Source organism: Solanum dulcamara, chromosome 1 (genome assembly GCF_947179165.1).
Source record: "Solanum dulcamara chromosome 1, daSolDulc1.2, whole genome shotgun sequence".
Taxonomy (NCBI): domain Eukaryota; kingdom Viridiplantae; phylum Streptophyta; class Magnoliopsida; order Solanales; family Solanaceae; genus Solanum; species Solanum dulcamara.
The window spans coordinates 7,034,172-7,051,149 of NC_077237.1; the positions used below are offsets into that span (position 1 = coordinate 7,034,172).

Sequence of the window (16,978 nt, forward strand, 5' to 3'; positions counted from 1 at the left end):
CTAAAATAAGTCAACTCAAACAGGCTCTAACCGAAAAAGATGCAGCTTAACTTTGAAGGGAAGAATAACGAAGGAAAATAAGGCAAAAAGTATAATACAAAAGAAGCAGCAATAGGCTTATCCACTATACAATATTCTCTTTTGTTCTCCCAAGCTAAAGGCATTAAAGTTAAGAACAATGGCATGATAGACAAGAAACTTAGATGAACATAGACAAAAACATAAATGACATATAACCTTCTTTTTTTACACAAAAGCAACAACATTCCACATGGACTACCTCCAAATTATTTACATTAACAAAGTAAATTCAAAGCAACATCCATCAAAGCTTGTCCCTTTGATGTTTTCACTATGTACATATATTGTACTATAACCAACTAAACTTCTAAAGTAAAAGAAAAAAAAAAGACAGAAAATATTAAAAGTAGAAAGAACAAAAGGCAACCTACCTCTCCTCCCTTTTGCTTTGAGTATCTGCCTTGTGAGTTGTGACAGAAATACACAAAAGGTAACAATGGTGCTTAAAGGATACTAAAGAAGAGCAAAGCAATTACAAGTGATCATAGCATAGCTGGACCAAACTAAATGATTAATTTCTCGATCATCAAGTGATTGTTGTCCGTATTTCAAAGAAACAATGTTTGATTGTCAAATTGGATCATACACCCTTATCAACAATTAACCGGAGCATTGACGAAACTCGGTTTTGGTCACTGCACCTAGAAAGCATGTCCAAGTAATGCATTGCATCCGGAGGGAGGAGGCCTTCCATAAAGAACCGAAATATATGGGAGTGTGTCCCGTGCATGACATCCAAACACTGGTCTAGAACTTTATCCTGTTGCGCTTTACTCAATTCGGCTGCCTCCATCAGTGGCAGTAGATTCTTCTCCTCTTCTTCAAAGTGTTTCTTGCTATGCTCCTGCATTAGATAGCCACATTTCAGAAGGATTTGGTGGACTATCTTTACCCTGCACAACTTCTATCGGAATCCTGATAAGTGATATTATACTGAATGCAGAATGTATGTACCTTTAAGGTTTTGAGTCGAGTAGAGAGGTTGCAGAGGGCGTCTTGGTAGGCAGGATGCCCTGAATCAAGAACTCCTATGGATTTGATATCTTCTTTAATACCATTCATCATAGGAAGGTCCCTTGCATGCTCCTCATTTGCAGCTTTAGACAATCCTGAATTATATCGCAGCAAAACAACAGAATACCAGATCAGCATGCATCCTGAGAAGCAACTAACGTCGACAAACTAAGTACTAAAGCAAGGGCATAGTTCCCTATAAATAAATAAATAAGCTAAACGTTCTTGTTGATCAGTCAGTGCCTATCACGGAAAATCTGTCTCTCTTTCAGTTCAACACTCCCCATCCTCAATAATCCAGGAATTCCTTGTGATGTATGCTTGGCAGAATCTGCAGCACTTACATTGCTTTCCCCATTTATCAAACTTCCTATTCAAGTTCTTTGATTTGTCTAGAAAACGTACATAAGAATAACAGTCCCACCATAAAGATAATCTAAAAATTTGATTTTGTCCTGCATCTCGTCTTTGTGCATCCACTGAGGATCAATATCTTGTAAGTTAGTAACTACTACATTTATGGCACAAGCTGCTATATTCAACTCTGTCATTGTTAACCCCGTTTCCATTTCCAAATATCTTTCTTAGAATAGACAGAACATAGATAGAATTAATCATAACAAAGAGGCATTTTCCACGTATAATGGTCAATTGGTCACAAGCTCGAATAAAGGAGAAAACTTGTGGTTGCTTTATGAGCTCAAACTGTATACTTAAGCTAGCTAATCGTCTGAATACTGAACCAAAAACTCCAATATGTCGAAAACAAGCCCACAAAGGGGAACAAACACCAAAACAATCCAACAACCAGCAGTACATAACTCAATATTTCTGAGCATCTAACTACAGAATGGAATAACAATAACAACAACAACAACAACATAGCTAATGTAAAACACCACAAGTAGGATCTGGAGAGGATAGAGTAGAGTGTACACAAACCTTACCCCTACCTTGGGAAGTAGAGAGGTTGCTTCCAAGACCCTCGGTTCAAGGAATAGCATATCAAAAAAGGGAAGAGAAGAAATCATGGCAAAATGACGTAGAAAGCATCACAGAGCATTTTGATAAAAAAGGAACAGTAACTACAACAAAATAGTGTTATGATTAGAGTAAAGAGAATGTAAATCCTAGCAGAAATCGAACAATAAGAAACTACAGGAGAAACACTAAGACTACTAGTATGGAAGGATAAGCAACACAACGTTCTACTGTCTACGGGTGTAGTTGATTGACTGAAAAAGATTTACTTGATTTACAGTTAATCAATGGAGCTAAGCTAACAAACAAATCATCTTCTCTATATGCTCAGCATTCTGATAAAACAAAGGTTACCTCTATCAGCTTTTTCCAAGATTTGAAAGACAACTCTTTCTTCCATTTGAGCATGTTCAAGCATTAGCTCCAGCAACTGTGAATAACCACTAGCAAACTTCCTCACCTCCATTCGTGGAGTCCCCATCGCCGGATCACCCCGTGCTTTGCCTCCACGCGCCGCCAAATCCTCCGCCCACCTCCCCATTCTCTCCAAATGCCACATTATACTCCTATGCTGCAAAATCACCAACCACACAACAAACGGCGTCGTTTCATCATACCACCCACCTATACTCCCCGTCAACAACTTCGGCTCCGGAAACTTCAAGTCCAAATAACGCAGCACGGAATCAACGGAGCCGGTGACAGAATCCGATTTGTACTCCACCACCGGCGATTGATGGGTATCTGAAGGGACGAAATTGACTGTAACAGGCTTGTAAAGGAGAGCACATCGAATGTAATAAGTCGGAATACTATTCGGATGTCCGTACAGTTTAACAGCCGGATATTTCTTTAGCACATCTGCCGGCGCAATCTCCGACGCCGACTTTCTCGATAACCCCAAACAATTCCCCATTTACCCAAATCGTATAAAAATCGAAATACAACTATCTTAATCCTAAAAAACAACAACTGGGTTTTGGGAATTCTTTTCTTGAAATAACAACTATTTATGAAAAAACAAACATGGGTTTCTCTGGGTTTTTGGAATTAAGCAATATTACATTCTGGGTTTCACACAAACTGAAGAAATAAAGAGATTCTTGAAGCACTTTGGAAGAAACTAACAGAATAGAAAGGGACAAAACATAACAAATCTTGATAGTGAAACAGAGGAAGTGTACAACAGTACGGAACCCATTATGCTTATATTCAAAAACAAGTGAAAGGATCAAATCTAGATCAAAAGAGGGGGGAAAAGGGGGTGCTAATGTTATGGGGGAGTGTGAAGAAGACAAGCTTAGACATGCATAGTAATGGGGAAAATGCAGGGGTATTGAGTATTAATATTGAATTTTCTTTTTGAGTTTTTAGCTATGGGGATATGTGCAGTGCAGGAATGTGTATCTCTATTTAGTATATTATATATGTAAAATGTGATGCAATTCAGGAATGGCAGGTTGATGAAGAAGAAAGAGAGTAATTGAACGAGAAATTAGGTGTCAATTGGAAAGACGCTCCTTTGGGACCGGACGGCTTTGTTTTGTTTGATGATTTAGCTTAACGTCTTTCATTTTGACTCACTGATTTGGGCAGTACGGTTCAAAATCCAACCAAAAAAGTTATTAATTTATTAATAATGAGTTATTGATTTAATTGTTTAGATTTTTTTTATTATTGATTCTTAATGATTTGATGTATTTTTTTAATGGATTACTCGATAATTCGATAATAAATTATATGTATATCATTTGGTATATAAAGTCTTGACTTGTGGTTTAATTTTGGAATTTTATTCCTGATTGTCACAAACTTTCGGTTATTCTACAATATGTCTGTATTTGTTTTTTATCAAAGATGCAATTTGTCAACTCATATGCATGGTTTATTTGGTTTGTCATTTTTTTTCTAAGTAATTTTCAATATTTTTTTGGTGTCAAATCTTAACGTTTAAACCTATAACTGAATCAATAACGATCAATAACCGATAAGTCAATATCTTAATGCTTTTATAACGGTTTAGCATACTTACAAATCAATAACCGATAAGTTGAACCAATAAACTTTAAAATCGAACTGAACTGACCAATACACAATTCTACATTTCGATTCGGTTGGGTTACAGCATGGTTGCACATCTAGAGGGTAGCGGGGGTTCATTCGAATTTCTTTGATATAAAATAATATGCTCTATATAAGGTGTTTTTTTAAAAAAATTATGTATATATATAGATTTTGAATTTCCTAAACACAATATTAATAATTTGTTTAGTAATTTAGGGATTCAAAATTTATCTTGAGTTCAAATCTCAAGCACTATATTTTTATTTTTCGAATAACAAGTAAAATGAATAGACTATTTTTGATAGTTCGATATTTCCTCGTTTTATATTAGTTATTCATTTTTTTATTTACACATTTTCTAAGAAATCATAAATAAGGACAGTCTTATTTATTACTCCTTAAAAAAACTTTTTTGAAACTTTTGCAAGCTTATTTACACTTTCAAAATAAACTCATTATAAAGATAAAATAAAAATATATATAATTTAAAACAACTATTTTCAATAATGTGAATAATTAATATAGAACGGACGAAATAACATGTTGAGCTTTTCCCCAAATAACCCCCCCCCCCTTTTTTTTTTTTTGGTCAATCCCCAAATAAAACCATATTAATGCATTCAAAAAAATTGGTTGGTAAACATAAAGAAACAAACTCCTAAAATATAAATGAGCAAATAAATGCATAATTATGGAGAGTAGGAGAGAGCAGCAAAAATTTACTGAACAAGAAAGTTTTTTGGTGACAATACTAGTACTATTTATGCATTTATGACAATAAATTTGTTGATGTCATTTGTTAATAATGGCAAATATAAACTTTAGCAAATTATTTACTTTGTTGGTATTTTTAAATCAATGGTTGAAAATGTAAAGTGAAAGATTCAATTGAGTCCCTTTTTTCTTCTCTTACTTCATAGTGATTTTTATCTCAATCCATTTGAAATTGCTTTTAAGATAATAGGTTGCCACGACACTTTTGATTTTTTTTAAGTATAATTTGTTAGTTTTTTGCTTTTTGTTCGGTATCAATATTGTAATATTTTTTCTAACACAAGTGATACTAATTAATTGATATTAATACTTAATTATAATTGTACGCTTAAATTAGCTTGGGTGAGTTTGTTTTAATCTTTTTTTTTTAGAGATTTGTATGTAAGTAATAAATTATTTCGAAGACCTCTTTTATCATTAGAATTATATGAGTCCAAATGGAACAGAATGGATGGTAAGAATTAATTTATATAGTTGACAGTATCAACTATATTTGGATTAAGGTGGAATTATTGTTGTTTTTTTCTCTAGGCTTTTATCTATTAATCCAAATTATAATTTTAATACGTTATTTTCTTTTGAGTTTGTAATACTATTTGATGGGACATGTGGTTACTAACTAAGCATGATGTAACGTTTTAAAATCTGAATTTTCTCAAGATAAAGTAATTAAATTTAGCGGGTAACTAATTTGCAAATTTGAAATTAAATCATGGTAAGAAGGTTGGTAATGATATACAATATAGTATTATATAATAAGTACTTGAGTGGTTTGAAATCACGTGATGGGACATTGCACTTTGTGTTCATGATTTGAATTAGTTAAATATGACACCTATGTATTATTATTATTCTCATCTCCAAATATTTTATAATTTTGACTTAAATCCTATATGTATATTTAAAAAATTCACTTAATATGTATAAATAATATATCTAGAATCCAGGTAATGTTAATCTTTTAAGCATTCCAAAAAATAGATGTATTTGAAGTCTTAGATTTTAATTTATGTCCACATCATGGCAAAAAAGAATTGGTACATAGTTTTCAAAATGTAATTTGATGAATGATGCATAAATGTGACAATTCCTAAAATTTAGTTTGGTGAGTTAGTTAAGAAATGATTATAATGTGTGATGAAAGAATGTTGATTACGCATTCTAATTAATCATGGCAGTGTGGATTATGGCTTTTAATGAGTTGTTCCTATCAACATTTCCTTTTTGAACAATTGATTGCTAGTAGTTAGCTCAATCATCGAGTTCATATCAAGTAAGAAGTTAACCACACTTTTTTTTACACCAATTCATATTATAGTTAATCTTGGTTGGATTAAAGTTAAAATATATATTAATTAATTATAGTTAGTAATAAGATTATGAATTAAGACATGCTTGATGTATATCGAATGCGAGCAAATTTTTATTGTCAATATTGTATATTTCGCTTATTTTATATGAAGTATGAACTCATAAATGTTTCAACATTCTTGAAATTCGAGTTGATAAATGTTTGAACATCCACACACATTATGTTTGAGTGTTTTCCCACTTATCAAAGTTTCAAACTTGGTCTACATCGTATGTTAAGTTATTTCATGTTAGCTAAAAGTATCAATCTTTATCCACAAGTTATTTTCGTGTTAAATATATCTATTTCTTTATCATATTTTAAACGATGACTAAATATTAATAAGCGATCTAAAAATTGACGATCGGGACTAATTTTTACAAATAACCGTTGCAGGAGCGCCCTCTAAGCCCATGTTCCACTATGCAATCATGGAACGACAATAATATGGTGCAAATTATCAAGATGCTGAATGGAAGAAACATGTCGGATTTAGTTTTGATTTACTTTTTCAAAAATTAAATTTTAAAAAAAAGTTTTTGAAAACAGTTGAGACTAAAATATTAAAATAGGGACCATGCAAACACATATGCATGACAAATCAATCAATTCGATTCAAACCAACTTGAGTTGTGGACTTATGGTGCACTGATGAGATTGCTCTACCCTTAATCAGACGTCTCGTATTCGAGCTGCGGCTATGAGAAAATTCTGTTGGGAGGGCCACTCTCGGATAGACCATGCAGTGCGCGATACAAATTTAGTTAGGGGTTCTATGAACTCTGAACACCGAATGGAATAAAACCAAAATAATAATAACAATGATAAAGATTAAATGCGCCATTTATTTGTGGATAATTTTTTTGAAATGTTACCAATTTTTTCTTAAAAAATGTTGTTTGGATCATTTTCAAGAGAAGGTTTCAATTTTATTTTATTTTCAAAAAATTAAAACTATTTTTCAAAGTAGTGGTTTTAAGCTATTTTTCGAATAAAATCTCATCTCACAACTCAAAAACATGTCACTCAACCTTTAAGAAACAATTAAAACTACCCAAAGTATTGTAGAAACATATGACGCTTGAAATTTTTGATTCCCAATATTAAGGATGTGATAAAATGATAAATATCCCGTCATTTTTAAGCAGAGATCTCGATTTTGAGTTTTAATAGATACAAAGTCGTCTTTATTAGTTATCTCTAATGGGATATCCTAACAAGAATCTATATTTAATCGAGACTCACTATGAATATCAAACACCGGATGAAAAATAATAATATATGAACCGAGAAATGATTCCATTTAATGAATAGATAGACAGTTAAATCCAGGACTAGAATCTTAATTCACAAGAGAGGGCCCGTTAAAGGTCCATTTCCAATCTCGGCCCAGTAAAAGAGTGTTGGGCAAGTTTTAAAATGTAACTAGGATGATTTTGACAAATAGCCACATTAAGGTTGTTAATGGAATATGAATCCCTATTTTAAAATTAAAATGATATTAACCACTTTTAACAAGTAGAAAGTATTTGGATAGTAATTTATCAACGTCACAAAATCATTTTTTTCTCCACACAAAAGCATTTCTCCTTCTCCTCTTGAATTTCATGACACTATATATAAATTTCACTTCTAGAAGTTGAAATTTTAGGATAATATCCAAAATGATGTTATAATTAAATATGCATCAATGTCAACCTATAAGTTTCTTTGATTCAATTATGTTTCTTGATACATACCTTTTTAAAACTATATAAACCTAAATAGTTTTCGAATCTACATTTTTCTTATTTAAATTATATGTGCTGTGGGTTGTACAAATGAGACTTTATGATAATGTCATGAACTTTAAATTTATACAAGTAAAACTTTAAAATCGCGTTGAAATTTGAACTTATACAAGTGAAATTTTAGGACAATATTATGATGTTTGAATTTATGTTTTGTGATTGAGAAGTTCATCTTCTTTGCATCATATTCTTATACGATTAATAATTGAATGACTCAAACAATTTTTACCTCTATCTATCTATAGAGGCCTTGAGTGTATTTTGGACTAGTATTTTGTATAGGGAAACCATTTGAATTAAATTTTCTACTATCCAAGATTGCATTTCATTCTCTTAAAATTTTGCTCATTTTTAAATTTCTACTATTATCAAATTATCTCATATTTATCTTTGCATACGATATGGTACATCAAAACAAGGAAAATGAGGTAAAAGGGATATTTGAGAGTGGAATGAATTATAGGGGGTTTCTATTTCTTTTTCCTTCTCTTTTGTTATAAAGATTTAATTAGGGGTTAATTGTGAAGAGATGAGGTTGAATTAAAATATTTAAAAGTTTAGGGTAAAAATTAAAAGATCAAAAACTTTTAATAAAATCCTAAATTCCATTCAATCCCCCCATTTTTTTAAACGCTGTTCTCCTCTCCTCTCCTCTCCTCTCCTCTCTTCTCTTTTCTTTTCTCCAATTCTTTCTCCTTTATTCATTTTCTCTGTTCTCCTCTCCTCTCTTCTCTTTTCTTTTTCCAATTCTTTTTCCTTTATTCGATTTTATCTGTTCTCCTCTCCTCTCTTCTCTTTTCTTTTTTTTTCTTCAATTTTTTCACTCCAATTTGATTGTGAAAATTATAAAAAAAAAATTGATGAAAAGAGAAGAGAAGAGAGGAGAGGATATGTTGTTTATATAAACAAGAGTTGTTCAAGCAACCAAGAGATATTATTTAAACAACTCTAAGTTGTTTAGTTCAAACAACAGAAGTTGTTTAAACAACCAAAAATTGTTTAAACAATCAAAAGTTGTTTAGTTCAAACAACCAGAAGATATTTAAACACTCTTAAGTTGTTTAGGTATTTTTTATGATTCTTTAGTTAAAACAATAAAAATATTTTAAATATCAGCTAGTTGCTTAGAGAAATATGAAAATATTTGCTAATTTTTTTGGAGATCGAGATATGAAAACATTTGTTAGTTGTTTAGGCAAATATTTAAACATCTGCTAGTTGTTTGGAGGCGATGATGACGTGGAGGAGGGGAGGTTGGGACTGAGAGGTGGATGAGGAACAGGGAAAGAAAGAGAGGGGTCTTTTATAAATTAAAAAATCTTGTGAATTTTTAAAATATGTATCATTATCACTAATTAATGAAGAGTATCTTTTACCTAATTTTTAAAATTTATATCCTAAATAACTGAAAAGTCTCTTTTAATTCTAAACCCAAATTTGATTATTATAAAAAGCGGACTGAAGCTAACATTTGGACTCCCGACTGCGCAGCAAAAAAGAGAAGACAATTTTTCTTCCATTCTCTATCTCCTCCGGCAGCGAGCAAAGAGAAGAGCTGAAAAGATGAGCAGGTCGGGTCAACCTCCGGATCTGAAAAAGTATGTTGTTTAGCTTATCGAATAAATATACATTTAACGATGTGTATATAGAGATTTCTAATTCGTTTTTTCATTTGTGGTTTTGTTTTGGTTTCTACAGGTATATGGACAAGCAACTTCAAAGTAAGTTAGCAATGCTTTATGTTTCTACGTTTTTTTTTTGTTTTTTTGCTTTCTGTGGTTGGTTAATTTGGATTTGCTGCAATTTGCTTAGGGTTTAAGTGTTTTTGTCAAGAATTTAGGGTTTATTTGTTAGTAATTATGTATGTTTTATGTTTTTGTGCTTTCTGAGGTTTAGTTTGTTTTCTGCTGGAATTTGTGTAGGGTTGAAGTGTTTTTTTTAGGAATTTAGGGTTTATCAGTAAGTAGTGCTTTGCACCCCAGGGTGTGACCTAGTGGTTGATGAAGTGGTTGAGAGTTATGAGGTCTTTGGTTCAAATTCCAGCAGAGACAAAAAACACTAGGTGATCTCTCTCATCTGTCCGAGCTTTGGTAGATAGAGTTACCGGGTACCTGGTGCTGGTGGGAGGTGGCAGGTATGTCGTGGAATTAGTCGAGGTGTGCGAAAGCTGGCCTAGACACCACGTTCATCAAAAAATAAATCAGTTAGTAATGCTTTCCCCCCTACATTTGTTTTTTTTTGCGGAGGGTTAATTTGTTTTTGCAGCAATTAGTTTAGGGTTTAAGAATTTATGTTTGTGTGCTTTCTGTCTGCTGCTATTGTGCTTACATTTTTCCGTGCAAAATTGCTAGTTATCAGAGTCTGTTAGTGACTTTTATCTAGGTACAAAGGTCAAGGAAGTAGTGTTTGCTGGCAAGTGATAAATGCTCGTCCCCTTCCCCATTATCAACATAGAAAATTAAGTTCTCTAAGTAATGAATATCCAACCACAATCAAAGACATTCTTTTTGATGACCGTAGACACAATCAAAGACGTTATTGTTAGACTTTTAAGAGCTGAAACTATTTTGACCTTATACTCTTACTAGAACGTTATCTCAGCATCATTTACTGTGCTCTATGTATTTCCTGTCTCTCAGTTACATCTCTGTTTCCTATTTCCTTTTAATGTAAAAGGCTCAAGTCCGGGTGGCTTAAACTGCGATTTTACAGTACCTTCTGGTCATCTTACAATCCAAAACCTTTTCATGAATGTTTCTTTTGTTATTGCATGCTTTTGCTGCAGCAATTTCTTTTGCAATGTGTGGGTTTAAAAAAAAAGGGGGAAGGGGGGGGGGGGGGGTAAGGGGGACGTCAGTTGAAGCGACTTTTGTGGTAAGTTTTGAAAGGTGCAACTTTTTCCAAGCATAGATGCCCCTGGACTTGAACACTTCCCTTTTTTTTTGGGTAAACAAGCAGTTTAACTAGTAAAGTGAACATTACAAATCAAAAAAACCAGAGCTAGACATTTCCAGCCTGGTGAAGCATCTAACACTATGGAAGCATCGTGCTATCCTTCAAAATCAAAGAAATGTTCAGTACTACTGCCAAGGCCCCCCTGAGCAAGTATTCTAGATAGCCTTGCTTTCATTAATCTGTGTGGACATCCTGCATTATCATTCTAGTGAGAGCTTCAGGACTTCTGCTGTTAGATTGGAAGATTCGCTGGTTCCTTTCTTGCCATATGTATTATACTCCTGCTGCTAGTGTCATCCTGTAAACTTCAGCTAGTACACCCTTACGTTTGCAGTTAGTACTTGCCCATCTCATCTACCCTTGCCACCCCTGAGCTTGTCTATGAATCTGTAGCCACTGAAGTATCTTGTTCCAGACTTGCCAACCTTTCTTTTGTAAGCAGTCTTCCAGAACTATTAAGGAATAAGATAAATATCCATTTAGGAGTGGCCACATTGTTGCATATCAGTCTCCTCCATTCCACCTTCTGGTGGTTCCCTCTCAATTGTAAATATAGCTGCTTAATAGTGAACTTTCCTGAGCTTAGACATCCCTTTCTTGCGAGCCAACTTCCTCAAAGTATTGATAAGCTTTAATGATTTTTTGGACCACCCAAGACGCTTTCTTTCGTTTCACACCCCATAATGTACCTTACTTCCTATAACTAACTATGTACCCACTGTATCCATAATCTTTCTTATGGCATAAGTTCCAGAAAATTTTACAAATGGCAGCCATGTTCCATGCTAGCAGATAAGTATATTCAGCCCTCCAGCTCATTTTTGACAGCATAATTTTTTTAGGCAATCAGTGCTTTCCTTGATGTCTCTATCCGACATAAGAACCCCTCCTACACACATTTTCTCAATACATTAAATCACCTTCTTAGGCAAGATGAAAATTTGTTACCAATAGTCTTGCACAGATTATAACACACTTTTAATCAACTGATGCTCTTTTTGCACATGATAAGAACCTTGAGGTCCAACTAGGCAGTGTTGTCAAAGGCATGCTTTAAGCGCGCTTAAGCCCTGAAGCGAGGCTCAAAACATGTTTAGCGCTTCACCTCGCTTTATGTGTGCTTCAGTGTGGTCATCAAGGTTCTAAGGCAAACTTTTCCTTGCCAATGAGCCTCTTTTGAAGAAGTGACACTAAACAATTGATATTTCACTTTATCATACCTTTTTTTCAATTTCTTTGTCATATATTTGTCATTCATGTTTATAATTATTGGTCTTGGACTAAACATATATATTTGTATCTTTTCCTCTCTTTGCGCCTTTTTTCATTAAAGCCCACACTTTATTTGCACTCTGCGCTTAAAGCCCGAATAGACCTTAGAGCTTTTTTGCGCTTTTCGCCTTTGATAACATTGCAACTAGGTATTCTGCCTAATGTCTTCTCATTTTAGGGTTGACACTGCACAATAGAGACTCTTTTAGTACTCAAAGGTGCACCCAAGTACCTTGTAGGTAGAGTACCTTTTGAGAATCCAAGTACTTGTAAAATCTCCTCTTGGATGTCTGATTGAACCCCTCCAAAGTAGATAGCTTTTTTATCCACATTAGCAACCAGCCAAGATGCATTTGAGAATACCTGAAAATAGGAGTGTAATAGTTGTATGGAAATAGTGTCCCCTCTACAGAATAGCAACAGGTCATCAGCAAAACTCAATTGCACTATGTTCATACTTACATATATAGGGTGGAAGTTAAAATCAGGAATTCTCTGGATCTGTTTCATAATTTCATTAACCTAGTAAGGTATTCCATCGCTAAAACAAAGAGAAAAGAGGGAGACATTTTATGAAGCTGTAAATGTATCTTTTGCATTAACCTTGCGTGCTAAACTGCATAGAACTTTTTAAAAGTGCAGTCTGAATGGAGGTGTTTTTTAGAAAAAATCTCTATGGATAGCGTCTTCTTAGTCAGAGAGAGCATCAATTTTCATGGTCTCATTTTTTAATTACATTCCTCTGTTAATTGCCTTCTGAGGTTGCTATCACACTTGAGTAATGCTTTTTATCTTTCACAGTCAAGTTGAATGCCAACCGCTTAGTCACTGGAACTCTTCGTGGGTTTGATCAGTTCATGAATCTGGTCATTGACAACACTGTGGAAGTTAATGGCAATGAGAAGAATGAAATTGGCATGGTGGTGAGTTTCTTAATCTCTTCTCCTTTTATCTTTCCCTTTTCCCTTGTCCCTTTTCATCTCTGGATGTTTGGATCTTACAGCTGTGAATACGATAGTAAACGCCAATCGCTAATACATAATCAAGCCTATTTTCTTTTGAATAGCATTTGGCTTTTGTCTAATTTTGTTCATCTGTTAATCTGAAAAAAAAAATACATAATGATTGTTGTCCCTTGAGTGAGTTTAAGCTGGTCCTTACTGGTGAGTTGCTGCAAAATTTCTCTTTCAGGTGATTCGCGGTAATAGCGTGGTGACAATTGAAGCGTTGGAGCCAGTCGCTAGGCCACAGTAGCTCTAACGGATCTTTGTTTATGCTCCAGATGCTGCTGCCGTTCGTTTAAAGGAAACCTTAGGGAACATAAGTTTGTACTACTAGGATTCAGTATTTGACTAGATAACAGTTAACATGACAATGGATTTCTGTAAGTTTGATCATCAATTCTCTCTATTCAATTAGTGCACTATGTGCTGAATGCAGTAAAGGGAAGACAAATGACAATTATTTGCTTGTTCAGCATTCCTTTTAAAAAGTGCAATATATTTGTTGTTTTGTTCATGTCAAAGGAAGGTGTTGATTCGACGTGAATCGATATATCCCACAATGGTGATAAAATTGGTGCAGTGGGTGGTATCCCTTTGTGAACGCCTTCTCATTTGAGCATGTCACATTGGATTTCTCTGAGTTCAAGTAAATAAATAAATCCATAATATCATCTTTATATCAAAAAATCAGTCTAAATCAGCATTAGACTGATCATTTTTATCATTAGACGTATTTAGATTAGGATTAAATTAATTACTATAGCATAAAGACAGGACCTTGGGAGGTTGACTAAAAAAAGGTTGAATTCAAACTTTGTACTATCCCCCCCGTACCCCCTCGTATCTTGAAATCTGATGTTATTACAACTATTTTGTTGTGTTTAATAAGAAAAAAATAATATAAATATCGGATCATATAATAGAATAACATATTACTCCGTATGTTTTAGAAATAATAAAGGAGTTTAGAGTAGGAGAAATAAAAATTTTAGACTCCATTTGAACACTGATATTTTGACAACTTATTAAATAAATTTTACATAATTAGAAATTATATAAAAAATAATATATAATATAAGAGTGATTGGTGGTAGAGACAGTGGTGGAAAAAGAGAAAGGAGGAAACAAATAATAATTTAAAACTCCAAAATTAGGGGGAAGGGTCAAATTTGCCTTTGAGCTATGCGAAAGATAATATCCTTCAGTTTAAATAATTATTCCTTAATTGCACACGTGGCATTATCTGGTGCTAATTAGCTTCCTCCGTTTAAAAATAAGGGAACATTTGTTTCATTTTGCATAGTTCATAGACAAATTTGATCCTTTTACTAGTTTCTATAATATTTAAACAATGTATAACATTATGATTTATTAAAATAGTTAATCTAGTCAATGCCACTAGGTTATGGTGATTTAATTAGTCAAAGGACATGTTAAGAAAATTACTAATTGGTGTGTAACATTACAATGCTATGTTTATTAATCTACAAAGCCTACTATAATTTTATGTTCTTTCTTAGGAAAAGTTTACACTTAACAAATATGGAAGAATTTATTTTTTTCCTTTTCATTATTATCTTTGTAAATTACCCTTGAACCCCCTCCCCCTATATACACACAATACAAATTGTAATATTGTTCATCAAAATTGATTTATTATATTGTCCCCACAAGTGAGAGTCAAAATTAAGGCATGGCTGATCCAAAAGAGTTTACTTTTACAGTTTTCATAGAAGAGTTGGATGCTCAAGAACAAGAGTTCCTTAAGAAATTAAGGTCTAAGCAACCTTTAATGAAAATGATTCCTCTTTGCCAAATCCTCTTCCTCCAAATGTTGATCCTAAAAAAAATGGGGAGGTGAAAATGATGATGGATGAGAAACCTGATAGGTAATCACTTAATTTTATTTCGAGTTTATCTTTATTAACATGCTTTTATAGTCAAAGAAAAAATGTCATGGTATATATGTTTAAGCTTATACGTTGTATGGATTCTTTTGGTATATGCTATAAATATGTTATTTCTTTGATTTTGTATCTGTCAAACATCGCCATATAAAATAAAATAGAGGGTGCGTTTATTAAGTTCTTCCATTATTTATCTAATATTTTCAAATATGGATTTTCTATTCATGCAGGAAAAGGAAGGACATTGAATTTGATATGGAAGGTGTTGGGATCGAAATAATCAGGTGTCATGCGGAAGTTAGCAAAACAAACCTCAAAAAATCATGAGTAAGAAGACAAACGAGAAATATACCAAAAGAGACACAAACATTTAACGTGTTTCGGTCAACCGACCTACATCCACAAGAGGAGATGAACAATCCTCTATAAATATGAGAGTACAAAATATCGAGAGAAATAACCTCACACAATTCACTCGGAATACAAAGAGGTTCCCACAAGTATTAATGTAACACTTGTGTCTCACCGTTTCTCCCGCTACACAAAACTCTCAAAGCCCCCGAGACTACATTGTGAATGCTATCAGGTAAGAAAGAATGAACCTCTATTTATAGAGTCATAAACCTTTTCCAACAAGAAAAGGACTAGCCAAAGATACTTTGTGTTTTCCTTTTAGAAAAAGAAAAAACTAATTATACTAGAAAAGCCAGGGCAACACCCAGAAAGCCAGGGCAAAGGTTCATCAAAATTACCTAGAAAGAAGGGAAGTTGAGGCATTGAATTTCCAAGTGTTTAGGTTTCACAATTTAGTTTATGACAATTATTGTTATTTCTTGTATTAATAGGATTTTGTCCATGAACTAAATGTATGCATTTATAGTTTCATTCTAAAGATTTAGAAACATTCAGTTTCTTATCACCTTTGTTTCTTTCTTAAATTATTTCTGGATCTCCCTGATCAGATTCGCTTACATTAGATTTACTCGTTAATAGTTGATCAAGTTTGATAGATTCGTCCTTAGAAACAATTTACTATGATTTTGAGTTAATGTTTGAGAAGATGTATCACTGCATTATTCAGAAAGAAAATTGAAAAATAGTTGCTTAACTAGCTAACTCGATGGGACGTCAACAACGGAAATGTCAAAAGCAAGACTTGGACCTGATTCACGCAGTCAAGAAGCAAAGACCTCTTTCTCTTCGAGAGCTTTCATATCTGTCAAATTTGATAGATTTGCCTTCGGAAACAATTTACTATTGTTCTGAGTTAATGTTTGAGAAGACGTATCGCTGCATTTACAAAGAAACATATATTGAAACTGTTTATACATAAATTTTAAAATTGAAAAAAAGTAAATAACTTGTAAATTATTGCCTAATTATAATGAATTAATTCTCATAAAAAAATATTATAATACATAGATTAAGTAGTCATTTGACTCTTCTTACATCTCTCAATCGCCTAATTTGTTTTATATTTTTCTTTGTTCAAATTTAAACAACCTAAGATGACATTATATTTTATTGAATACAATCATATAATATAAAGCGAAAAGTGAATACATATTTCTTGAGAGAGAAAGTAAGTTCACCAAATTCTTCTACATGACTCAATCATACTTGAAAAAAAACAAATTTGATTTTGATTCAAAAGAATATTAGCTATCAGCTTACCACATGCATGGTCAAGCATTATTTTCTGGAAATTGGACAAAAGCAAATATATAAGTTTCTAAGTTAAGGTATCTTGTCTCATTCATACCGCGACCTATCTCTAGCCTCCTT

General features: G+C 33.1%; 2 protein-coding genes across 2 annotated transcripts; one reads left to right on the plus strand and one right to left on the minus strand.

Annotated features, from left to right (window-relative positions):
* Nucleotides 1–226: 226 nt before the first annotated feature.
* On the minus strand, nt 227–3,618 carry LOC129900107 (uncharacterized). The gene is made up of 3 exons (XM_055975067.1): nt 2,431–3,618; nt 1,036–1,190; nt 227–925 (listed from the first exon to the last, which is right to left on the minus strand). Exons 1-3 carry the CDS (start codon nt 2,990–2,992, stop codon nt 662–664), a joined length of 981 nt encoding a protein of 326 aa, XP_055831042.1. The 5' UTR covers nt 2,993–3,618; the 3' UTR covers nt 227–661.
* A 5,880-nt stretch (nt 3,619–9,498) lies between these two features.
* On the plus strand, nt 9,499–13,807 carry LOC129900116 (probable small nuclear ribonucleoprotein G). Its single transcript, XM_055975072.1, has 4 exons — nt 9,499–9,653; nt 9,754–9,776; nt 13,084–13,205; nt 13,474–13,807. Exons 1-4 carry the CDS (start codon nt 9,619–9,621, stop codon nt 13,534–13,536), a joined length of 243 nt encoding a protein of 80 aa, XP_055831047.1. The 5' UTR covers nt 9,499–9,618; the 3' UTR covers nt 13,537–13,807.
* The last annotated feature ends 3,171 nt before the right edge of the window (nt 13,808–16,978 follow it).